The sequence below is a fragment of the Micropterus salmoides genome, unplaced genomic scaffold (assembly GCF_014851395.1).
Source record: "Micropterus salmoides isolate LMB-PRFRI ecotype aquatic unplaced genomic scaffold, ASM1485139v1 Ms_hic_scaffold_3360, whole genome shotgun sequence".
In the NCBI taxonomy this organism is placed as follows: Eukaryota; Metazoa; Chordata; class Actinopteri; order Centrarchiformes; family Centrarchidae; genus Micropterus; species Micropterus salmoides.
The window spans coordinates 1-25,000 of record NW_024042663.1 but is presented as its reverse complement, the minus strand read 5'-3'; the positions used below and the strand labels follow the sequence as shown (position 1 = coordinate 25,000).

Genomic DNA, 25,000 nt, shown 5'->3' with positions numbered 1-25,000 from the left:
AAATGTTCTTTACCTGAGGTCCCAGACGTTCAGTCGACGGTCTGTTCCACTGGATGCCAATATGGTCTCATTATGGGGTGACCACTGAACCTAGAACAGCCAGTGAGAGCTCAAATTAGGTCAATCTGAATAAAAACACAGACTTACAATACTGAAACTGTCGTGAAAGAATTTGTCAGGAACATTTATCTTGTGTTTTTGCTTGGTATGTGCTGATGCTTCGGATTTATGATCATTTTGATTTATATAAATTCTTCAAAGCACCAGAAAAATACTTTGAGAACTGAAGAGATTCAAATTCAGATTCAAGATACCATGATATCCTTATTTTAAGAAAATGTCATGAGTGATAAGTATCTTACCTGGAAGATCTCGTCCTTGTGTGACTCGAAGGAATGCAGCTTCAGTTTCAAGTTTCTCAAGTCCCAAAGAGCCACAGTCTGTGAGAGGAAGAGATTTTCTTAATCTCTGCAATAACTTCAGTTACAAAACTGCAAAAATTACTGCTGAAAATTACACTAAATAACGACAATTAAGAATCGGTGGAATATTGCAGTTACCTTGTCTGCAGATCCAGAGGCAAGTATAAACTCGCTATAAGGGTTAAATGACAAACAGTTGACCTCTGCTGTGTGGGCGTCTACTGCATGGCTGGGTTTGGAGGTGTTGTTTGAACGAGTGTCCCAACTGAGGTAGAAAATTACATATCATTTAATTTACTGTGCACGATCTGCCTGGCAGATTTGACTTATTATGAAGTTTCTTACATCATAAGCTTCTGGTCATCTGCTACAGATCCAAAGAGTGACTCGTGTAGCAAGTGCCAGGAAACATCTTCAACCACAGCAGTGTGACCTGTGAAGATAGTCTTTGCATCGACGATCTTCCCCTCCTTTGGCACAGCACTTATGTCCCACAGACAGACGGTCTACAGGTTATGAAACATGAGACAAAATCCATCAATATTTCAGATCTCATGTTTGAACGCTTCTTAATTTCATGAAATGCATCTTGAGTTTATTGTATGGCGTAAGTGCATTAAATGCAGTAAATTGGTAACCAAAAAAACTCCCCAAATAAGGGAAGTCGCTTGGTAAATACATGGCAATGAAACCCGACTTTTCTCTTACATGGTCATCTGAAGCACTGAGTAGTGAGCCAGACAAATTGGGATTCCAGGAGAGACCATAGCCTTCTTTCTGATGGCCTCTGAGACGCAGATCAGGGCGGCACTCTCCAGAAGCATCTGTGGACAATAAAATTAATGCACATTGTCTCTTTAGTTCACAGCAAAAACAAGAGCAGATATGCAGTAATCTAAGTCACTTTCAAATCTTGTTCAAACTACATACTACCTTTCTTAGTGTCTTGTAGTGTGCGTGATCTATGTACCTGGCTTGGAGGGGTGTTTGGTGTAGTCAAACACCAGCACATCTGAGGTGGGGGTCTTGGTGGCGATGATGCAAGGGTTCTGGGGCATATAGCGGGCACGATTCACCTCTCCTTCATGGCTGATCTTGATTTCTATCTCGATCTTTCCGCTTACGGAGCCAAAACCTCCAAACTCTGTGGAAATATAAGAAAATATCTTTATAGTAAAGACACAATATGGATTCAATACATACATGCAATTGATTTAGGGAATGTAACTCTGATCTGTCCAAAGAAGCCCAATAATAAAAATGACCTCTTAAGTGACTACTCCTCTGTTAATAAATACAAAGGCAACTATGTTACACGCAACAATTACATTGTAATGCTTGCTGAGGTGCCTATTGATTTACATTGCTTTTTTCTAGTCAAGAATATAATTATCATTTAATTATTACCATTATTACTGGATCACTTAATCAGGTTATGACTACATTGACAAAGTGCATGCTATTCTAATAAATTAACTTAATATTAAAACACAGTACATGAAAAGTCTGCCTGCTTGAATATTCACACTTATGTGACTTATTGTGGGTGTGCAAGTCTCCAACCTCCTTTCTCGCTGTCATAATGTGAGGCGTCAAACTGGGCATCATCATTGGGCAGCTGGACGCTGGCAATGACCAGGTGATTCTGCTCATCAGATGTGTGAGTGCCCAACACCAGCCGGTGCACACTGTAATCCTTCCCTTCTGGCCTGGGGATTAAAAAACCCAAAACACATTAACCCCGGCCCATTCACACCTATTCTATGTGTGAAAATTACAATTTCCCTTATGTGTAAAAGTGTGTACCTGGAGACGTCAGGCAGCCACTGAGCAGTAAGACTGGGCCACTCTAAGGCATGGGTCATAACCAGGTCGTACAGGAAGGGAGTGTTTTTCTTCCAGATCTTGTACTCCTCATTGATCACCCTCTCTTCAACTGCATCATCAAATGCACCTGCTGAGAGCACAAAATGATGACAGGACTAGTGATCAGAATCAGTTTTATTGCCAGGTATGTGTACACATACGAGGAATTTGACTCAGGATTGTACATTGCTCACGATGTGCTTACTTATACAATAATAAAATAATAATATAATATCAGACACAAACTACAGAGTAGACAACACTAATATACACACTATGAACAAAACAATATAGACATATTGAAAAATGACTGTTCCACAACAATTTCCGTTTTTATTTACTTCAAACGTTTGCAGATGCGTCTGTAGCTTCGTGTCAGTTTAATATTCATTAGGGTGAATTGCCAGTGTGTCTCTGCGACAGTCAAGACATTAATGACAGATAACGCTTATGGCACTTAATCAACGGCCGTTTACGGTTCTCGTTTTAGACGGAAGTTTTTCATGATCAGTGTTCAGTTAGGAGTATGGAAGTGTTTTCAGAAGCATATCTCCGTTAGCTTCCTCGGCTATCGCGATCAAGTTAACGTTATGCTTATGCTAGCGTTAGCATACTTAACATACACGGTCGCGCTGCGGCCTTACTCCCAACTAGGACATAACTTATAACGTTAGCAGAACACGTCAACCGGGGGCAAACAATGCGAAAACAACAACTGCAAACTGAAATCGAGATTGTTACAGCTCACACAATGAAGAAGTACCCGGCTTTTGCTAAGCCTGATAAAGGCCATCCTAGGAGCTAACGGTAACGTTGCGACAGCTAGCTGTTACCTTAGCTAGCTAAAACATTTCAGATTACCGCGTTATTTTTCGCTGAAGAAAATAAAAGCTTTCACTTTACCTTCCTTGTCCGCCATCGCAGGTATCTTATAGACCAACGAGATTTAAGGTTGATTGATATGTGGAGACAAATAGCCTTGTCTCAGGTCCTCCTCTGGCGTGCTTTGTTTAAAGCACAGAGTGAACAACGCTAAGCTAGCAGCTAATAGAGCATCCGACTGTGAGAGACGTGGGTGCATTCGCGCGCTCGCTCAGTGCAAGCAAGAGGGGCGGTCCTTCCACCAATCAGACCGTAGCAACTGTGCGCGTGTGTACCATAGTGAACCAGCAGGGGGCAGCAGGAGGTCGTGTGATGCTGCCTTCAAGCACCAGGTATGGTGGGGATGTTTTTATATACAGTCTATGGTGAAGAAGACTAACTACATAAATACCAACAGATTAAAACATATATTATCATAAAATGTTTATTCTGTGGTGACTGCTCAGAGGCAATGCAATACTTGTTACTTCAACCAAATCCAGCATGTACCTATTACATACGTTAGTGTTGGGAGCATAGGTGTTATTTACACTGGGGACTTTTTTTACACTTGAAATGGCTGATTTTGTCCCCAAAAAACGTTCTGAAATATAGCTTGCAGTTATATGATAAATGAAAATGCCTTTAGAAAAGTTTATTTGCAAATTAAGAATACATTCAAGGCAATTAAAATATAGAAGAAACCAATGTGCATATTCCAATAAGTCGAACTTAAGCTAAAATAAACAAGCTACTGATCATAAAATGAATTGACACTGTTTCTTTTTGGCCAAGTTTTCCATTCTCTCCCTGTGAACATGACAAAAGAGGAGGGAAGACTAAATCATGCCTACATATGTGTTGCCTCAGCATGGATGATATTATATGAGAAAAGTTGATCTACAGGAGAAACAGTTCTGAAAGCAACACAAAATGCCTGAGAGCTGCACTGCTTGATATTGTTATATTTATATATTTTGAAAAGTAATGTGCCAGCTGAATTTTGTGTTTCCTTTTACATAAATAAAACATTTCCACCATAAATTGGTGCAGAAACGATCACCAGAATGGGGGAAATTAAGTCTTTAATGATCAAAATTTCCTGGGGGAGGTCCCCCCAGACCCCTGTGCCTATATCTCAGCATTGTGGATGTCTTTAAAACACTGTTTAAGGATCTTTTTGTCTCGTTCTCATGAACCTAATATCGCGTATTGTGATGTATCGCAAGCTAAGTGTCTCTTCACACCCCTAATCTGAGCCCCAATGTCCCCACCACTTTTCAACACAAAGTGACGCCCTTGGTTGGGAGACATGGCCAAAATAGCTATATATTATGCTAAAAATATGTTTCCATTTGATACCGATAACTGTCTATATTATACTATTTATAAATGTCATATTATATTTTTTTCAAGTTTAAAGGCTGATTTTTGCCCCTGAGTGAAAGTTGAAGAAAGCATGATGTTTAATTGTGGTTTTCAACTATTCTTTATGGTCAGAACATGCCAAACACTTGATGCCAAACAAGTGGATCACTTCACAAAACTGAGGTAGAACATTCAAAAGAATTATGATAAAATCTTTTTTCAATCCGTTTCTCAACAAAATAAATATCTTAATAGATAATAGTGATTCAAATGAATTAAATCAAACATTTACTGAACATTTATTCTATTGTTATTGAGGAAAATTATATCACGATAATTATCATTTTTGTATTGCCCATCACTTTTATATAGCGTGTATGCCTTTCACCCATTTATCTTGTGACTCACCCCTGGCTCTGTTAATATATATGATGACTTTGTCAAATAAAAGTGTGAAAAAAGTGGCCTTCTGTCATATTCCTTTACAGTCTGTGGTTATATTAGCATTTTATCCTTACTGTGTTGTTCAAACAAAGATTGGCAATGGTTACATTTTTAGAACTGTGAGTCTAAATCAGATCAGTCAGACCAGCATGTTTACCATAAGGGAATTTAAGAAGCGTTTCAGAAAGCTTATTTTAATACTTATGATGTATTATCATTACAATTTTCACGTGGAACTGTCCATTTCCTCATCTGCGCATGCAAAAAAGACAACATTCCTTTTCTTGTTGGCTATTGTTCAACTTCCCGCTGGAGTATGACGCTATCTGATTGGACACTTACGGTACACTGATCTCTCATTGGCTGAAGAACTGAAGTCAAGCCAGCCCTCGCGCTGTTTTGCGATGCGTATTTTTTCTCGGCATTACGGTAATATAGTGTCACAGCACATTTCAAAATAAAAATGCGCTTCTGCTGAACATAATGCAATTGATGTGGCAGAAACGATTGAATAAATAAATAAATGCTTAAGACACCACAAGTATCTAAAGAAATTATTACATTCTCACAGAAAGCTTACTACATTCAGCCAAGATTCGAACTCATGTAAAAAGAAAACTTCCTGTTTCCACTAACTCTCTCACATTTGATTCACATACAGCAGTGGTATTGGCTTCTGATCCTCAAACTTGAGACCTCTATTAAAATGAATGAATTATCAGGATGATTTCATTTGTGGCTGTCGACCTCCACACTTTGTCCAGTTAGAACAATTAATGATGTTGGTAATCTGTCCAATCCAATGGCACTGTCACAGTCTTTGTTCTTGTGACTTGTTTATTGTAGAAATGGAAATCTAGTATGAGCAGAGGTGTGTGTGGGTGTGTGTGTGTGTGTGTGTGTGTGTAACAGTAAACAGAGACTGGGACTATGTTGTTTTCTTCATTTGTTGAAAAAGGTCTTATGTTGTGAGAGTACCCTGACAATCATCTTTGAAATTAATTTTAACCTTGTCCTTTGTAGATCCAATGTGAAATGTGTGAAAGATGGTTCCATGAGCAGTGCCTTGCTATGGACACCAGAGACCTGAAGAAAGTGAGAAAATCAAAGTGGAATTGCTCTGTGTGCCTGTAAGACATCGCATCCCACCAATAAAGCTTGTATGGACAAGGAAGTAATGGGAATAAAGAAATAATCCAAGATACACACATATGCACATTCTGAACAATTACATATTTTTTTGTAATATATACACATAGCCTACTTTTATTTTATAAAGATGTGTATATATATCTGGAAAATAATGTGCAGTGTCTGTGTGTTTATATGTGTATACATTTAGAAAATGGACATGAGACTACTTTGATATTGGCTGACTGTTATTCTCTGGTGGTCAGGGTCTCCCTGAGGTGGTCTGCTGTCACTGTGAAGTGAAATGAGTCAGTGGAAACAGGACGTTTTCTTTTAACATCCATCTGAAACCAGCAAATTAAGTGTAAATAGACATTTTCAATGGCTGTAATTTCAAATAACTACATCAGATTGTTCTGATATTGACAGAGGGTCTCCCTGAGGTGGTCTGCTGTCACTTTGAAGTGAAATGAGTTAGTGGAAACAGAAGGTTTTCTTTTTACATGAGTTTGAATCTTGGCTGAATGTAGTAAGCTTTCTGTGAGACTGTAATATTTTCTTTAGATACTTGTGGTGTCTTAAGCATTTATTTATTTATTCAATCGTTTTTGCCACATTATTTCACATTATGTTCAGCAGAAGCTCACTTTTATTTTGAAATGTGCTGCGACACGATGTTACCGTAATGCCGAGAAAAAACACGCATCGCAAAACAGCGCGAGGGCTGGCTTGACTTCAGTGCTGAAGATGACGCGGGCCCTTAAACTGCAAATGAAGCTCCACCCAACGCTGGTTTGCTAACCACGGGTGTACCCTGTCTACTAATGTCCCAAGTAAGTTAATAAGGTAATAATAACATAGCGGCTCCATGCTGTCACTATGTCTATGACTGACATGTCCCAGGTGCTCGACATTCTCCGGTCACTGTATCAACACGTGCAGACACTGGAGGAGTTTGCGGGCAGCATCGTGTTCAGAGAAGGACAGAGAGCAGCGCTCATTGAACAGCCCGACACAAACCGCTTCAAATCCTTCGTTCGGGGTATTTTTGTGTGCTTTGACAAGGAACTACGGCAAGTGCCAAGCTGCAACCAGGTAACCCAAATATATAAAAACGATCTGAAATTAGCTTGTCAGTTTAGTACTAATGTAGCTAATAGCTTGAGACAGTAGCCAACTCCTACCCCCCTAGAACTGGGGAACATAGGACACTGGGAACATAGGATTGATGAAAATTAATATTATTACCCGTGCTGAGGCAGGACAAGTTACTTTATTGGCAGCTCAACCATAATCTGCCATCAAAGCTGTCAGTTACTGTACATCACTCATACAGTTTATAGTGGTTTTCCAAGGAAATCCACTCTGTTGTAAAAGAAAAAGCGGTCAGCGTTATAAGACACAGATTTTAATGTTTTCTCTGCAAAAATGAAAGGAACATGTCAGGATTTAGTAATATAACTCAAATGAGGGATGCTTAGTTCTTACAGTATTTTGATGTGATGTATTTTATGCTTTCCACAGATCTGCACTCTGCCTGAACTGCTGGCCTTTGTTCTTAACAGTCTGAAAAGAAAAAAAAAAAGAAATGTCTTGGCACATGGCTACAATTTTCTTTCTCTGGCTCAAGAGGAGCGGGACGCAGACCATTTTAAATTCCAAGGAGATGTAACTCAAAGCGCTGCCTATATCCATGGCAGTGACCTGTGGAAGAAAGTCACAGTACGTCTCGGCACAGATATCACACGGTACCTGTTGGAGAGCTGCTCTCTGTTTGTGGCCGTCCCTCCTTCATGTGTTTTCCAGGTGTGCGGCGTGCCTGTCTATGACAGGGTCTCAATGGCTACTGCCTCCTCTGGGTTTTACCTCCAGCCTCGGCCCAGGTCACGCAGCGGCGTTAAATTCAGAAGGCATCGAGGTGCGGTGCAGGGAGTTGACATTCCTTTCAACAAGAAGAGCAACAGAAGGGATGTAAGAGTGAAGACGGGGAAAAGAAAGAGAGAAATTGATCAGATGGACGAGGAAGAGATTATGACTTGTTCAGGAAAGAGGAGGCGGGTAGGACAGCAAGAACCCACGCAAGAAATCAATCCTGTTTGCTATGAAACAGTGGAGGAAGGGCAGCACATGTATGTGGAACCAACATTATCTGTGAAGCCTTTGGAAAATGGCGTTCCTGGTTCCAGACAGCCTGTTGAAATACAAACAACCATACTTCCCTTGGAGGGAGGACCCAGTTGGAGATCGGGGATTTTCCCCCCTTTGCCCCCCTCACAGTGTTTTATCCGCACACTTGGATTCCTTTATGGAGGAAGGGGCATGCATGGCTTCCTCCTCAATAGGAAGAAGAAGACTGCTGATGGATGCAGAAGGCTACAAGGGCAAGATTTGGTACGAACAGTCTTTTTTGAGGGACTGGCGTATCTAAATGGGACAGAGAGGAAGCCAAAGAGACTTCCCCGGCGCTTTTTTAATATGGTCCCCCTGTTCAGTCAGCTGCTGCGTCAACACAGGAGATGCCCCTACAGCAGAATACTGCAGAGGATGTGCCCTGTGGTGGAGGAGAGAGACGCAGGCCAACAGGAAATAAGCTCCCTCTTGCCTCAGCACTGTGCACCTCAACGGGTTTACCTGTTCGTCAAGGAGTGCCTCTCTGCTGTGATCCCCCAGGAGTTGTGGGGCTCCGACCACAACCGACTTAATTTCTGTGTCAGGGTCAGGGGCTTCTTGCGCAGTGGCAAGTTTGAGAGGCTCTCACTGGCTGAACTGATGTGGAAGATAAAGGTGAACGACTGCGACTGGGTGAAGATCAGTAAAACAGGTAACACTATTGTAGGTGGTGGGTTTTCTCCTGCTGTGATGTATTTTGCCTGACTTAACCAAACCACTCTCATCTGCAGGCAGGTTCCCGCCCAGTGAGCTCTCATACCGAACACAGATCCTAGGTCAGTTCCTGGCTTGGCTTCTGGACGGCTACGTTGTAGGCCTGGTTCGAGCCTGTTTCTATGTCACTGAGAGCGTGGGCCAGAAGAACGCCGTCAAGTTCTACAGACAGGAAGTCTGGACAAAACTGCAGGACTTGGCCTTCAGGTACACACACAAACACGCGCGCACACACACACGCACACACGCTCCTGCAAAGGCTCACATTCATACAGTCATGGGACACAAGCTCACAAACCATTTTTGTGATTTAGAGGTCACCTCTCCAAGGGTCAGATGGAGGAGTTGACTCCGGCTCAGGTGGCGTCCCTCCCCAAAGCCACCGTCGTCTCCCGCCTTCGCTTCATTCCCAAGACTGATGGCATGAGGCCGATCACACGAGTCATAGGAGCAGATGCCAAAACAAGGGTACATTTTGTTCTCCCTTACATATCCACAAGTTGTGTTATTACACGTTTGAGCGTGCGCACATATTGTAGGACATTTCTTTTGTCCCGCAGGTCTACAGAGTGCGTGTCCGGGACTTGCTGGATATGCTGCGGGCCTGTGTGCGCTCCACTCCATCCCTCCTGGGCTCCACGGTGTGGGGGATGACCGATATCCACAAGGTGTTGGGCTCTATAGCTCCGGCCCAGAAGGACAAGCCTCAACCACTCTACTTTGTTAAGGTTTTTGTCCTTACTTAATTGTCCTGGCAATAGACTGGCATAGTGCTATTGATGTATGTTATGCAATGCTATTCATACATTTTTGTGAGGATACTGCCACAAAAATCATTAAACCGCTGTTCTGGCCTTTTTGTTAAATGTGGTTTTCCTCCTTCATTTATTCATTTTTGTCTTTTCTCTGCATTTAAGGTGGATGTGAGTGGAGCCTATGAGAGTCTGCCCCATGACAAACTCATTGAGGTGATAGGCCAGGCTCTGTCACCTGTCCAGGATGAACTCTTTACAATCCGCCGCTATGCCAAGATCTGGGCTGATTCCCACGAGGGCCTGAAAAAGTCCTTTGTTAGACAGGTACCGTCACACAAACTCTATACAGTGTGCTTGGAAAATATCTGGAGAGTTTCTCATGTTTATCATTACAGGCAGATTTTCTGGAGGATAACATGGGATCCACCAACATGAAAGGCTTTGTGATGTCACTGCAGAAAAGAGGAAAAGTTCATCATGCCATACTGGTAGAACAGGTGAGAGTGACAGATATTTCTTTGGATGAGGATCTTTGATACTTCTTTTAACCAGTGCGTTTCATTTCTTTTCTTCCTCTCAGCATTTCTGCTCAGACCTTCATGGCAGAGAGGCATTGCAGTTCTTCACCCAAATGCTAACTGGCAGCGTTGTTCAGTTTGGGAAGAAGTATGCATCACCAGCATTAAATAGGCCGACATTGTGAGCAGCTTGTCATAGCTCATTTGGTAATGCGAACGCATTCTGACTTTGGCCCTACGTGTTTCAGAACATACCGTCAGTGCCGAGGGATTCCTCAGGGGTCGGTTGTGTCCAGTCTGCTCTGCTGTCTCTGCTATGGTCACATGGAGAATGTCCTGTTCCAAGACATTACTGAAAAGAAAGGGTACAGCAGACGCCTATGTGTTTCAGCCAACATCAACTTCTGTAGATGTAATAACACATCTGCAGCACTGGATGGCAGTCTTCCTGTACCGGAGCACTCTTCTAATTACTGTGTGTTATTTTCCTCTCTCCGTGTCCTGTAGATGTTTGATGAGACTGGTTGATGACTTCCTTCTGATCACCCCAGACTTACACAAAGCACAAACCTTTCTCAAGTATGACACACGCATATGACTGTTCATGTGACACAAGGGCTCTCAACCAACATTTATTTTTGACAGAGCTGCTTTATCTTTACAAATGCACTTTTCAAAAATCATGGTTATTTCGAACCTTTAGAAAATCCATTAACCAGATGCAACGAGGCCATATGCATTTGTTTTCACTGAGTTTTATTGGCAGCCATTGTTTTTTTCGTGGCAGTAAAATTGTTATCGGAAACCATACATGATATGTTGAAGTAGAAGGCGTCAGAGTGATTTGCAGTTCCATTTTAACAAGTAGTGTAGTCAGTTCCATAAATGTTGTTTAAACATCTGTAAGCTTACAGTACTTTATTTGTAGAGCACCTTTCAAATCCAAGTTATGAAATTCTTCAAACACAACATCAAGTCATACAATGTTATCACATGGATTAGATTTTTCTAATAACGTGGATAAAACCAATTTCAGTAGTATCAAATAAAAGAAATTAGGGCTGTCCCCGACTAAGGATTTACATAGTCGAATCAGAATCGTCAAGTCCTGCCTATAGTCGAATCATGTGTGTTTTTGTGCATGGGGATTGCGAGCCGAAGCTAAACTGAGGAGTATTGTTGATCTCTCTCTCTCTCTCTCTCGCCCTTGCCATTCACCCGTCTTGTGCAGAGTTTTTGCCGTTCTGCTGACAACTGCATGCAAGTTGCGGTTCCTTGCGGGTCTAATTCAAGTAGCGGCTGTTTAAAAATGATATAATATTCTTTGTGTGGTTCATCAACGGTGAGATTGACAGTCGAATCAGGCTCCGCCCATCGAAGCATCGAATCTTCGACTATTTGGTGTCAGCACTAAAAGAAATAGAGACAATTCAAGTCATATCAAATGTATATGCAGGATATGTTCAGATAAAAGTATGCATTAAGAAAAAATTTAAAAGATGTTACTCACTCAACCAGCTTATTCCTCAGGTTGTTTCAGATCCTCAGTTCACTGAAGGCCCCCTCTAGTTTTAAGCCGGGCTACTGGAACAGATAAAACACCATTTATCTATAGTATTTACCTTTTTTAATGGAAGACCCATTTAATGTACCGTTGATTCAGCAGCTGATACTGGCACTTGCACGTTGTGTGTAGGATCTTGCTGGCTGGGGTACCACAGTATGGTCTGGTGGTCAACCCGCAAAAGGTGGTGGTCAACTTTCAGGTGTCTGAAAACTTAGGCTCTTGTCCCGACATTCGTGTGCTGCCCCCTCGCTGCCTCTTCCCCTGGTGTGGACTGCTGCTGGACACGCACTCACTGGACGTCTACAAAGACTATTCTAGGTGAAGCCTCCCGTCAGTTGTTATGATTCTCTCGTTATTGTTCATTTTACTCCTAGTTTACTTCTTACCTTCCATCTGTCACAGCTATGCAGGCCTGTCTCTGCGCTACAGCCTCACCTTGGGCTCTTTCCACTCAGCTGGACAGCAAATGAGGAGGAAACTGATGTCTATCCTCAGACTCAAGTGCCACGCCTTGTTCTTGGACCTGAAGGTCAGAGAAATAATAATGGTTTGAAAATGTTTTCAAAATCCTGTGAATACTCACCATTAACATAATCAAGCACTAATTCTTATGAGCCAATACCTTAAAAACTAATGTAATGCCCTTCAGGCTCAGATGTACTTGTGTTTAGGTCTAAATAGCAAACGTTAGCTGCACAGAATCACCAGCATGGCTGTAGACTCTCAGTCTTGTTGTCATAGGCAAATATACATTCAAACAATATCTTTAGAAAATATACTAAGGAAATGGTATACACCCATCAGCCATAACATTATGACCACCTGTCTAATATTGTATAGATCCCCTTTGCGGCCAAAACCGCCCAGACCCGTCAAGGCATTTTACTCTGCTAGACCTCTGAAGGCGTGCTGTGGTATCTGGCACCAAGACATTAGCAGCAGATCCTTTAATTCCTGTAAGTTGCGATGTTGGGACTCCACGGATCGGACTTGTTTTTCAGAATTGCACCGTGGTCCATTCTGATGCCCACGTGCCCATTGTAGGCGCTTTCGGACACTTTTTCAGCAGTTTAACCTTACAGTAGCTCGTTTGTTGGATCGGACCACACTGGCTAGCCGCATCAGTGAGCCAGGACCCGGTTTACCGCTTTTCCTAACTTCTTCACTTTTGTAGGTACTCACTGCAGACGGGGACCACCCCACGAGAGCTGCAGTTTTGGAAATGCTCTGACCCAGTTGTCTAGCCATCACAATCTGGCCCTTGTCAAAGTCACTCAAATCCTTATCCCATTTTTACTGCTTCTAACTTATCATCTTGGAGGACAAAATGTTCCCTTGCTGCCTAATATATCCCACCTACTGACAGGTGCCATAATAACAAGATAATAAGTGTTACTCAACCTGTCAGTGGTCATAATGTTTTGGCTGTGTGTATGTGAATTGAGTAATTTAAATTTTATTGGACGTGACACTGACCTAACTGAAAATGGGCCAGATCTTGATTGATCCTATTAGGTACCTCTAGCATATAACACACAGTACATTTATCTAAAATGTGAGCACAGTCTCTATTTAAGTTAAGCTGACGAAACATTCCACTGTACCCACAGCTTTTGATTAAAGGCCGGTTCTTTACAAAGGTTTTGAAACTTCCACTCTGTTCAAAAAGGCTCTGGACTCCACTTCAGTACATGTTACAGTCAGCTCCAGAAAAAACATACTTTAGCTGTGCCACAGTGAAGGGGTTTCCTCATTCAAAGGACACAGCTTACAAAGGTAGAAACCTGAATCTGGTCGAGCGACATTTATCAACATGTACAGCCAAATATCCAAGGTGACCTAAGTTTACAAGTCGTGACATTTCACTTCAATGAATAATAGGCAAACAGTGTAGCAGATAGACAGTAAATATCAGTAAAAACGTACAGGAAAAATGGTGAAACAGGTCAAGGAACAAAAAAGATAAGTTATGTTATTGCTCACTCAAAGCAAATATATTTAATTGAAATATTGGGAGGAAGAGAGAAAAAACCCATCACAAACTAGAGTGTTATCTGGACCTAAACTGAGATTATCTACTGTCAAAGATATCAAGCAGAGGCAGCTTCTTACCAAGCACAGACTCAATGACCACACTCTCGCAAGTGAAAAAGGGAAACATAAAAAGTCCTGGTTATCAAAAGAATATAGTACAACAGGTGAGGAGGAGACACATTTTTATAAATAATAGAAGCTCAATATATAAGCATAAGAGTGTAATGTTGTGAGATATTCCATCTATTAATACTGGATTTCAAAGAATTGAAGATAACAATAAATTAATCCTTGGAGGACATGTGGCAAGCCTTGCTGCCATGTACGTATGTGTCCCTGTGTCACAACATGAGGCACAGCAAGTGACTGTTGCGCATAACGTTCGCTGCATGGCAGGTTACATCTTGTTCACTTTTATTTGTAGTTTACATTCTATCTGTATTTGTTAGTGGTGCTGTAATTTATGACTGCTAATTGAATGGTCTTGATTGGATTAATCTTGTTATGTCATATTCAAATGTAAACTTTTTTGATTTTGTTGCAAACTGCTTTGGCAACACTTTTAAATGAAACATTCAATAAAGCACACTGAACCGTTATGGATCATGTATTAAAGAGACTCGAGTGTACCTTTCATAAACATCTTTGCAATTAACTGATTGATTAATTATATATATTTTTCTATTTCAGTCACTTTAGTTAAAATTTTGCACCTTTGCTTTTGTGTTGAATATAATAATCGATACCCTTTTCCCTTCTCAGACCAATTCTCTTGAGGCAGTCTACAAGAACATCTACAAAATGGTGCTGCTTCATGCATGCAGGTAAAGTTTTTTTTCTTATGTCACATAATATGCATCGATACCACTGTCTGTTATTTTGTATGACTTATATCAGATTGAATAGATTTGCAAATAATTTGTTTTCATTACCTACCTGAAGCATTGAAATACGGTTGTGATAAACACAAATCAGGAACTTCACAGACTATTAACTTATTAAAGTAAGCACAGAAGGTGGTCAGTCAATATCTGCACTCAGCACCTGTAAAAAAAACTGTACCTTTATCTCAGAATGTAAATACCTGAATGGGCAGGGCTCGTCTCTGTATTCTCCTCCTTTGTCTCTTTCTGTTTTTCTGTTTTTCTCTTCAGGTTCCATGTGTGTGCCCAGAGTTTGCCCTTTGGTCAGACTGTTGCTAAGAACCCTGTCTACTTCTTGCAGATGATATGGGATATGGCTGAGTATGCCAATCGGCTCATTAGGATCAGCAACAAAGGCAACATTTCGCCTTAATACATCTTGGGGGGGGGATTATTTAAGCAGTATCATTCTCAAATCTTATTTTCTCTTTCCCTTTGTCCAGGACTGATTTTAGGCAGTAGTGCCCAGACCGGCATTGTGCAGTATGAAGCAGTGGAGCTGCTTTTCTGTCTCTCCTTTGTGCTTGTGCTGTCACAACACCGTCCTCTATATAAGGATCTGCTTCCACACCTGCATAAACGTATGTACCCTCAGGAAACGCATAACAAGATAAGATAGATTTATCTTATCATACTGGAAGTACACTATGGCAGCAGAAGATGACAAGCACCATTGCACTATATCCGTCTATCCATCCATCAATATTAAAGTTTATATAGCATATTTCATACATAAAGATGCAATACAGTGTGCTGCACGAAAGACGAAACATTCACATAAAAAGACAGATGCAAGAGATAGCAACATTAAAAACAAAGCAGAACAGATTATTTTAAAAGAGATATTTATTATTATACAAACACAAATCAAATTAAAAGTAAATTATGGCTCCATTCAAAAGTTTTCAGTTAAATGTTGGGTCTATAAACTGTTTCCACAGCCCAAGATGACATCTTCAGGTGCAGAACTCAAAGATATTTAGTTTACAATCATTTAAGACATGGAAAAGCAGCAAATCCTCCACTTTAACTTTGTGCAAAAGCTATTTTAATGGTAATAGCCCAAGAGTGGAGACCATGAAACCTGTAGCATCAGAGTCGAAATGATTCTGGTGGTGCAAGGTGTTGATATCACCCATGGTTGTCCTAGGCTAGAGATCCTGTTGCTGTGTCTTTGTGTCTGAGGTGTATTAATTATAATTGAGGATACCGCTGCTGAGTTATTTGTGCATAAAATGGGCACAGCTTCTCTCTCAAACCCCATTCTTGAGCCATGATGGCCACAGGTATTCATAATCAACAGCACGAAAAGATCCAGCATTCTACAAGTTGTTGGGGGAAACTCATTGGTCAAACCTAATGCCAGTAGTGACGTTTCTGCAGAATGCTATGGCCCTGGATTACTCTCAGTGACATATAGATGATATTACACTGTACATACGCCTCGTGTATTCTTCTGCCCCATTACAGGCTCTTTCCTTAAGTTGTATTTTGATGCAAATATCCATTTGCACTAGAAAACTTGCATAAGGAGTGATCTTGTGCTACAGCTGACTGTGCGCCTGCAGGAAAATTGAGCCCTTAATCTCCCTCAGAAAACACTGAAAAAATCAACAATATGAAAACATTCTATTTGCATCTTGCCAGCAAGGCAAATCCCTTTGATACCCCATGGATATCACCATGATCTTACATACGACAAGTCATTTTATTGCTGCCTTTTATTTCAGTTTTAGAGGTGTTGGAAAACTTTCAGATGGATGAATTTAACAGTTCACCTGCTGTCATCCTCGTGACAGGGAAGCGCAGTCTAGAGCAGCGTCTGGGGGATCTGAGGCTTGCCAGGGTCCGTCAGGCCACTAACCCCAGGACCCCAGTCGACTTCTTGGCCATCCAAATGTAGACTACCATCAAGCCCTAATCACAGCTGCCAACACAACCAAGAAACCCTCAGCAGCTGAAAGGTATTAGTTCAGATTTTCTAAAATGTTCATGTTGCGTGTTTTGTCTATTTTTATAACAAGCAACTGAAAATATTGACTGAAACCTTTTATTCTGCATCCTCAGGTTTCGAGGAAGTGAGATGAGCAATGTGTTGAAATCAGCCATTTAGCTGATCTGTCAGTGTGTTATAGTGTTGTAAGAGAAAACAGTCCTGGGTCAACAAGATATAAAACATTTAAGTGATAAACCCTGGTCATAAACACTCCCGTATGATGCAACCACAAGATCAATAAAGATGGATTTTTGAAAAACATCCAGCTACTGTACTAGACCCCCATCTCATCCCACAGCTGCTTGTCTCTCTGGACTTTGATTTATACTTTGTGGTAGTTTTCCACAAAGAAGAAGTGACATCATTTGGAAAATAACTGTTAAGTAATTACATTCACAGCGACATTGTCAGCCATCACATGCATAAGTCAAAAGGTTTTTTTTTACTAGATAATTTGCTTTCAGGTTTGATGTAGTACACTTATGATAAAGCCATCAGAAATCAAAGTTCTTTCAATGAACAGCAGGAAGCTTAAGATCAAATGATGTTAAGACTACATTTATGTTCAAATGTAAGGTTTTGTAAATGTGTAATCAAATACTGGTTGTGTGTTTCAGTATGGCATGTACACAATGTACAAAGGACATTCACTGTTAAATAAATCCAGTTTTGTTATTAAGGAAACAAATGTGAGAGGTCACACATCAGGTCGGGTCTTGATAAATCATCAAAAATCAATAGGAAAGTTTTATTATGTAAAGTAGTAGCCGTGAGAACCACCAGGATGTTCTTTTCTGTTCACGATCACGGTAACACTGTTTCTTGGAGCAATTCTTAAGCCCTCTGCTTTCTCTGTCCCTGTTCCTGTATTTCCTCAAAGGCATCATTGCAGTAGGTATTTTGGTCAGTACGAGCAGAGGGTTGCATGATTGTACAGCAGATCAGCTGGTAGAGAGCCACCAGAGGGATTGAAATCACCGGTAGTACACAGAGGAGGACAATTATGACAAACACCCAGTCTGGGTAGGGCTTCACTTCAGTTTGGGGGAATAGTTCCTGAAAAAAGAGACAAGGAAGCGTGAAATAATATGTGCAGAATACTGGAACATTATTTAATTTTAAAACAAAGGTGAAAAAGAGTTTGTGAAATTCACTTAGTGGCCTTATTCCAGAGAGAAGAAAATCAATACTACCTTTATGAATCTGTGCTAAATATGAAGGTACAGCCAGCAAGCCATTAGCCTAATTAAGTCCAAATAAGAAATACTTCTAGCATGTAACCCCCCATAAGATCACAACCAGTGTTGGGCAAGTTACGCAGAAATTATAATATATTACAAGTTACTTATTACTCCTTCAAAAAGTAATAGTATTACTTTACTTATTACTGTATAAGTAAGTTGTCACGTTACTAGTTATGTTACTATATTACTTTCCAGTGTTTCCCACAGAAGGGGACGTTGGACAGGTTTGTGCTCCTCAGTATTTAACGGCTCTGCTCAGTACAGCTACAAAATTATTTTAAATATGCCTGGTAAAAAATTGGAAAATCCGTAGGCCTATGTCTGCGTTGATAATTATCCAAATTATTGGCTAATTATGGGAAACACTGCTTTCACTACCACCCCCCTTCACCCCCAAACAAAGCAGTCTCCCTCGACTTTTTAACTAAGATCATATCCATGACAGCAGCAAGGAGTGTGGTATTTAAGTTACAGAGCATATAGCCTAGACTAACGTTTCTTAACGCCAGCGGCTGAAATAAAAAAAATAAAGCAAGTAAATCCCGACTTTTAAACAGCGGTTTTTCTGCACATGTAGCCTGTTTATAATAGCAGTATTCAGTAGTTACAAAACGTTACATTAACGCCACTCTTTCCCGACGAGTCCGAGCATCAGTGAGAGCAGCTGCTGGACTTTCTGTAAGTTTCACGTTGCTGTGCTGCTTCAGCAGATGCTTCAATAAATCAGATGTAACTGTTCGCGGTTGAAAGCTTTTTGCTGCTGGGACAGAGTTTACACTAGACGACAGTGTTCTTTGCATCTTGGACTGTGACACAATAATGGCAGCAGCTACTTACAGCTGTGGAAAGAACTCCTCTCTCCCTCCTTCGCCTTTCTTCATTTAGTGTTTGGCTGTCAGCGGACATGAAACAACAAAGTCCGGTACAGCTGAGCTGCCGCACAGTCGTGGATTTACGTCAAGTAACGTTATGGTGTGTTCAGTAACGAGTAACGCAGCGTTACTTGCCTTAGTAACTATAATATTACTAATAATATTACCGTTTTAGAAAAGTAATCAGTTGCACTACTTAGATACTGGGAAAAGTAATATTATTACATTAATGCGTTACTGCCCAACACTGAATCCACAACTAACTTTTACTTCTACTTTTGCTTTTGGATTAAACAGAAGATAAAACTGTTAAAAGCCAAGCAAGCTGTTTTCTCCTTCCATAGCTAATTTTGTTCTGGCCCTAGCTTCATATTTAGCATACATAGAGAGTGTCACTCTTCTCATCTAACTCTCAACAAAAAGCCAATAAGCATAATTTAAAATATGTAAAACTATTCCTTTAAACGTGCATTACTTTGTAGTTTATTCTTTACCACCTATTTAGCTGCTAAATGCTCCACAGTGTTCACCAGCTAGTCTCTGAGTTTTGCCTGCTGTTTGTAGTAAAGTAAAGGTGGTTTATCAGAGTTTTTGGTGCAAATAGCCGCCTCCTGTGGCTGAAAATTATGCTAATGTGAGAATGAACCAAAACAGTTGCTAAATCACTCTAGAGCTCCAGAGAACTGCAAAATTGGGCACTAGTTTGTGGAGTTGTCTGTATGAGCAACGTTTCATATACATTTGATCCATTATTGACATGGAAATATTTAGGATAGATATATTCTACATTATTAACATTTCCTTGTCATAACACTTGACTTTGGCTTACATAAGCTGGGTTCCATGTGGCATATGTGGGGTGTGTCTGTGCCTGGATGACCACATATGCAATCAACACCACCAGGAGCATTAAAGGGCTGATCACCCTCCAGCACGTCTTCCAGAAGATGTTGGGCCTCGACCCAATCATGAAATAGATGTCTTCACTGAAACTGTCAGAGAAGAAGGGCACCAGAGAAAATATTAGAGAAAGCGGGTATCAAAATTTCATATGACTGTCATAAGGCATTATAGAGTTAGACTGTATTGAAGAAGAGGAGAAAAATGTACTTATTCATGCCATAGACATAAATGACTCCAGTAATCTCAAAGAATGCAATGATGAGCAGAGGCACAGAGCCCACGTAGCCGTTAAAGACCTCCACCCAGTAGTTCCCTGAACCCAGAGTGAAGATGAGAGCCGTCAAGAAGGCTACCAAACAGATGATTGCTATGGAAGTGAGAAAAAAAGTTTTTCAGAGTGGGAATCCAAAGGGGAAAAAAATGTATCCTCTCGACTTGAGCTACAAGTTATGCTGATTTGCAGGTACCTGTTACAACTTCTTTAGGGATCCAATTGGGCACCAGTTTGAGGTCGTTGATGGGCGTGAGGACTCCCTCAATGTTTCCAAACATGGAGGACAGGCCCAAGCTGAAGAGCATGATGAAGAACAATATGGCCCACACCTGCGAGGCTGGCATCTCCTTCACTGCTTCAGTGAACACTATAAAAGCCAGGCCGGTACCAGATGCACTCTGTGGAGGCAGATGAAAGAGAGGCAAGAAAGTAATGAGGGAGCATGAACTGACTTCACATGTTTGACCGGCACATCATGTGCTGCACATAAGAAAGAAAAGGGAGGCGAGAGCAGAGAACAACTGGGATTTAAGGGAGATGGGGAATATGAAAACTTAGACTCCTACAAAAATAATGCAATGTACAAGACTGGGTGTGTTATCAAAGTTACAGTACCTGGTCAAGGAATGTTTGCAGGTCACATAGCCTCAGGTTCAAACTGGTCACCTTATCTGGAAATGTATGATTTAGATACTGAAACCAGTCATCATAGTTCTCTACTGTTACGTTCTGGTCTCCAAGCTCAAAGTGGTTGGTTATAGCCAAGATGTTTCTGCAGATTGGATACGGAAAAAAATATCTGCCTTATTGGTATCAGCAAGAAAAAAAAGCTTTAAAATTAGAATATGTGTGCATACGTACTCCTTTACACAGGAGTTGAAGGCGTTGTTGGCCTTAAATCCCAGGATGGAGAAGATAGGAATCGAGGCGTAGAGAGATGTCGCGCTATTTATTACTCCTACTAGAACAGCATCCCTCTCACAGTTGTTTCTAATGGACACGGCACCCACCCCCACAAAAAACAGCTTTGTATGTCATGGCACAAATCATCCTAATTTTAGTTAAGATCGTTTCCGTCCTTACCTCTCTTCATTGTAGCTGGAGAAAGCTATGAGACCTCCGAAGGCCACAGAGAGGGAGAAGAAGATCTGGGTGGCAGCGTCCAGCCACACCTGAGGGTTCTTCAGTATCTCCCACTACAGAGCGTGAAAGCAACAAATCAGGTGATGATGCAAGCTTAATAACCTGTAGTAGCAACACATGACCAAACTCACATCAGGAGTGAAGAGGTATAACAGGCCATCAGTAGCTCCAGGCAGAGTGAGGCCACGGATCAGGAAAATAGTCAGCACCAGGTAAGGGAATGTGGCTGTGACATACACAGCCTGAAACATGTAAAGAATATGAAACAGCTCTCATTAACTCTTTCTTTCTACATCCTACCTTAAATTATCAGTGATCACAAGTGGCTGATTTTAAAAATAGGACTTTATCTCTTTTTCTGCAGGTAAACAGACCTTTCCCATGGACTCGATGCCTTTGATGAAGCAGATGAAGACCACACACCAGGCGCTGGCCAGACAGATGACCAACCACCACTGCAGGGAGCCGCTGGTCTCGATGTCAGGTGTGATGTTCAGGGTCTCACGGTACCAGAAGTAATTCACTGGAGTGCTCTTCTCACACTCCACATTATATCCTATATGGATGCATACACAAGCAACAAACAATGACAACATTAAATCTATAAACTTCAACGAGGGTTTAATCTTTAAGTTATTAGTGTTCGTTTTAGTTTCAACACACATTACCTTTTGAACTAACCTCGTGTACTTTTAAATTTTCTTTTGCTTTTGTATTTCATTAATAAATGTGTTTCTGTATGTGGGAAATGTGCACAAGTATCACCTGTGAGATATCTGAAATCGATTTTGATATCTTGGTGTGATTACTGAAAACAAATGAAATCATGAAATGCACTTTTAACTGGTCATGCATTCCCCTATCCGTCACTGAGCGAAACTCATGCTCTTTTTATATTATACTGTGCTGCAGTATTTCTCAGTGCCATAAAACAATCTGTTAGTTTTCCTATTAAATCGGTTAACCACTCCTCTTGGTGATAATCTTCTAACTTTATTGTAATTATATTAACCTCTTAAACTGAATTTGATACATTAGATTTTTACATGCAGCAACAATCACAGTGTGTGACAATAGATGTTTCAAAAGCAGCTAGAGTAACTGGTGGGTTTTCTTGTTACCTGTGTGGTTATTATTGAGTGGACACTGGCTCCATGGCAGTGGGTTTTGGAAAGAGTGAAAGAAGTACCAGAGCACCCAGGCCAGGATGGTGTTGTAGAAAATGCCCACTAGGAATGACACCAACATGGAGGCAATTCCTACGCGCAGGAAATGAACTATCAACAACATTTTCCTTACCGCAATGAGACAAATGAAAATACAGACACACACAATACATTTTGCTATTAATTCTAGGCCACACACCGACTCCACCCAGCAGCGGTGAGATGGAGTTCCAGACGCCGATGCTGCCCATACGGAGCCTCTGTCCTATAGCCAGTTCCAGATATAGTAAGGGGAGGCCCTCAAACACCAGAGCTATCAGGTAGGGGATGAGGAATGCACCTGAGGACATTAAGTAAACATTTACCTCACAGTTAGACATCAACCAGATTAGACTAAATGCAGAGAAAGTTTAGAAACTACTTTTTATTACCTTAATCTCAAGTGCTTAGTAAGTGCACGGCAATCCATTAACACTAGGTTGTCACTGTTATTTTTTTATTTTATTTGTTTTCAGTTTCCAAGTGACCATAAACATGAGTCAGTAAAATAAAAGTAAAAAAACAGTATTTTAAATCACCACTGCTTCAAATAACACAGATCTAAGGCTAAAGGTACTAATTGATCCCTAAGTTGAGGTCATATGGAGGCTGAATGTAACCCTGCCTGTGGCAATCACAAATCTCAGAGTCAATATGTGAAGTTCACTTTATTCTGTGGCTTGGGACTCAAGATATCTCACTGGGAACTATGAGGAAGTAAATCCAGGAATATGGGCAGTTGAGGAGATCAGTCAAACTTGGATAAGATTTACCATTTCCAGAATGGCTTAGCAAGTCCATTTGTTAATAACTAATCATATTGAGGAAGAGAATCCAAAATGTTGCAATTCAGTTTTGGCCAACATTAATGTATCTCTTCTTTGAAAAAAATCTAAAAAAAATAAAAACGGAATACAGTGAAAAAAATAACATAAGTGATAAAGTACTTAATTAAACTAAAAACATGATGTATGATTGGGGACGTGTAATGCAGCTCACATAATAGCATCATATAAAAGCATCTCACCTCCTCCGTAGATTTGGCACAGGTAGGGGAAACGCCACACATTTCCAAGTCCCACTGCAAAGCCAATACATGTTAATAGGTACTGAATCTTGTTGTCCCATTTGGGTCTCTCCACCCCAGAGTCTTCTGTTTCCCCCATCCTCAGCTGGCAAAAAGGCACAGTTACAGTTCTGTTACAAGGATGCCGATTGTCCTAATTCTATACAATTCAAACAGGTAGTAGATTTTTTTTTTAGTCCAGATTTCTCCAGCCCTCAACTCAGAATGTCAGAATAAAAACTGTCTTTTGTAGTTTAGCCATAAGTGATGTCCAGTTCTCCCTTCTTGCCTTCTGTCTTGCTCTCTTTAGTGGGCTGTCCTTTAATGCTCTATTTTTCTGAAGAAATCAGGCAACCGGAAAGGGAGTGAAAACATCAGACATGATGATTTGGTGGTTCTACCTCCCTGCTTGTTTGAAATGGGAGTGTGCTAAGCCACCAGTAATGGATAACCTGGTGATGCTGTTTCAACGTTACACTGACCTAAAGTGAACGCATGCAGTCAATAAACAAGACACCATGACAATTGTGTCACTATCAAGCCGTATCTTTTATTTAATTAATTACTGAAAACAGGGAATGTTTTACATAGAATGAAAACACACAGGTGAAAAACTAAAGAAATAATACACGTAATAAACATTCAGGGAGAAAATATGTGAAAAATGTAATTACAATTTCATAAAACAAATAGTAATAGTAAAATGAATATGGTGACTTGGGTTAAAGCAAAGGAGTAACATTGCAGAGTGAGGGCGAGAGACACTGTCTCTCTCAGTCTCAGTCTCAGTGCTGAATACAACGTCACTGAATTTGTTTGTGCAATAAGAAACAGAGAGTCTGTGGATGTGGGAGCTTGACCAGGGCCACATCTCAATCATTTCATCATTTCTCAACACAAGCTGTCAAAAGAATGTCAATAAAAATCCGTTGTGCTAACTGGTTTCACAGAACAGTTTTCAGCTCTTTTCTTTTCTCCTGTTTAATCTCTTGCAACAGTCATCTTTACAAGACAAGCTATTATTGTTTGTTGGACTTTTTTGAGCAGACCTGTGATCAGTATGTTATAGAAGTTGGGTTTAATTTTTGCAGATGCATGCACAGGTTTATTTGAATCAAAGGAAGAAAAGCACTGACCTTGTTGAATGTCGAATGAGGTTTTAATTCTATTCCATATCTGCACTTTAGAAAAGTAGAAGTTCTGTATTAGATTTTCTTTTGTATTTCATTAGGAAATCTGTCCCTGTATAGTTTAGTTTAAAATGTGGGAAATCTGTACCACAAGTATCACTTGTGAGATATCTGAAATCGATTTTTAACATATTGGTGTGATTACTGAAAACAAATGAGACCATGATATGTACTTTTTGCTGGTCATGCATTCCACTATCTGTCATTGAGCGAAACTCATGCTCTTTTTATTTTACGTTGTGGTGCAGTATCTCTTTGTGTCATAAAACAATCTGTTAGTTTTTCTATTCAATTTAATAAAAGATCTATCGGAAATAATAAAGACATCATGTCTG

The 25,000-nt window shown here is 40.6% G+C and overlaps 3 protein-coding genes across 4 annotated transcripts; 1 reads left to right on the top strand and 2 right to left on the bottom strand.

The window, feature by feature from the left end:
• Nucleotides 1-13: 13 nt before the first annotated feature.
• Nucleotides 14-3,370, bottom strand: LOC119884338 (histone-binding protein RBBP4; the record flags this gene model as incomplete). 2 transcript variants are annotated; one of them, XM_038694771.1, is given in 9 exon segments in its annotated part: nucleotides 14-90; nucleotides 363-440; nucleotides 561-687; nucleotides 768-928; nucleotides 1,131-1,246; nucleotides 1,393-1,566; nucleotides 1,986-2,131; nucleotides 2,229-2,376; nucleotides 3,192-3,370. In XM_038694771.1, coding segments are annotated over 9 exon segments (1,043 nt in total), but the record flags the coding sequence as incomplete, so codon positions are not given.
• A 3,459-nt stretch (nucleotides 3,371-6,829) lies between these two features.
• Nucleotides 6,830-17,033, top strand: tert (telomerase reverse transcriptase). The gene is made up of 17 exons (XM_038694768.1): nucleotides 6,830-7,187; nucleotides 7,617-8,913; nucleotides 8,993-9,182; nucleotides 9,290-9,443; nucleotides 9,536-9,703; nucleotides 9,893-10,054; nucleotides 10,126-10,227; nucleotides 10,311-10,396; nucleotides 10,497-10,613; nucleotides 10,756-10,827; nucleotides 11,945-12,133; nucleotides 12,218-12,344; nucleotides 14,612-14,673; nucleotides 15,004-15,128; nucleotides 15,216-15,353; nucleotides 16,572-16,736; nucleotides 16,840-17,033. Exons 1-16 carry the CDS (start codon nucleotides 6,972-6,974, stop codon nucleotides 16,673-16,675), a joined length of 3,309 nt encoding a protein of 1,102 aa, XP_038550696.1. The 5' UTR covers nucleotides 6,830-6,971; the 3' UTR covers nucleotides 16,676-16,736; nucleotides 16,840-17,033.
• A 445-nt stretch (nucleotides 17,034-17,478) lies between these two features.
• Nucleotides 17,479-23,810, bottom strand: LOC119884337 (sodium-dependent neutral amino acid transporter B(0)AT3-like). The gene is made up of 12 exons (XM_038694769.1): nucleotides 23,437-23,810; nucleotides 22,570-22,710; nucleotides 22,326-22,463; nucleotides 21,579-21,760; nucleotides 21,336-21,446; nucleotides 21,145-21,257; nucleotides 20,923-21,051; nucleotides 20,677-20,833; nucleotides 20,255-20,459; nucleotides 19,995-20,154; nucleotides 19,714-19,876; nucleotides 17,479-17,824 (listed from the first exon to the last, which is right to left on the bottom strand). Exons 1-12 carry the CDS (start codon nucleotides 23,573-23,575, stop codon nucleotides 17,603-17,605), a joined length of 1,860 nt encoding a protein of 619 aa, XP_038550697.1. The 5' UTR covers nucleotides 23,576-23,810; the 3' UTR covers nucleotides 17,479-17,602.
• Between the last annotated feature and the right edge of the window lie 1,190 nt (nucleotides 23,811-25,000).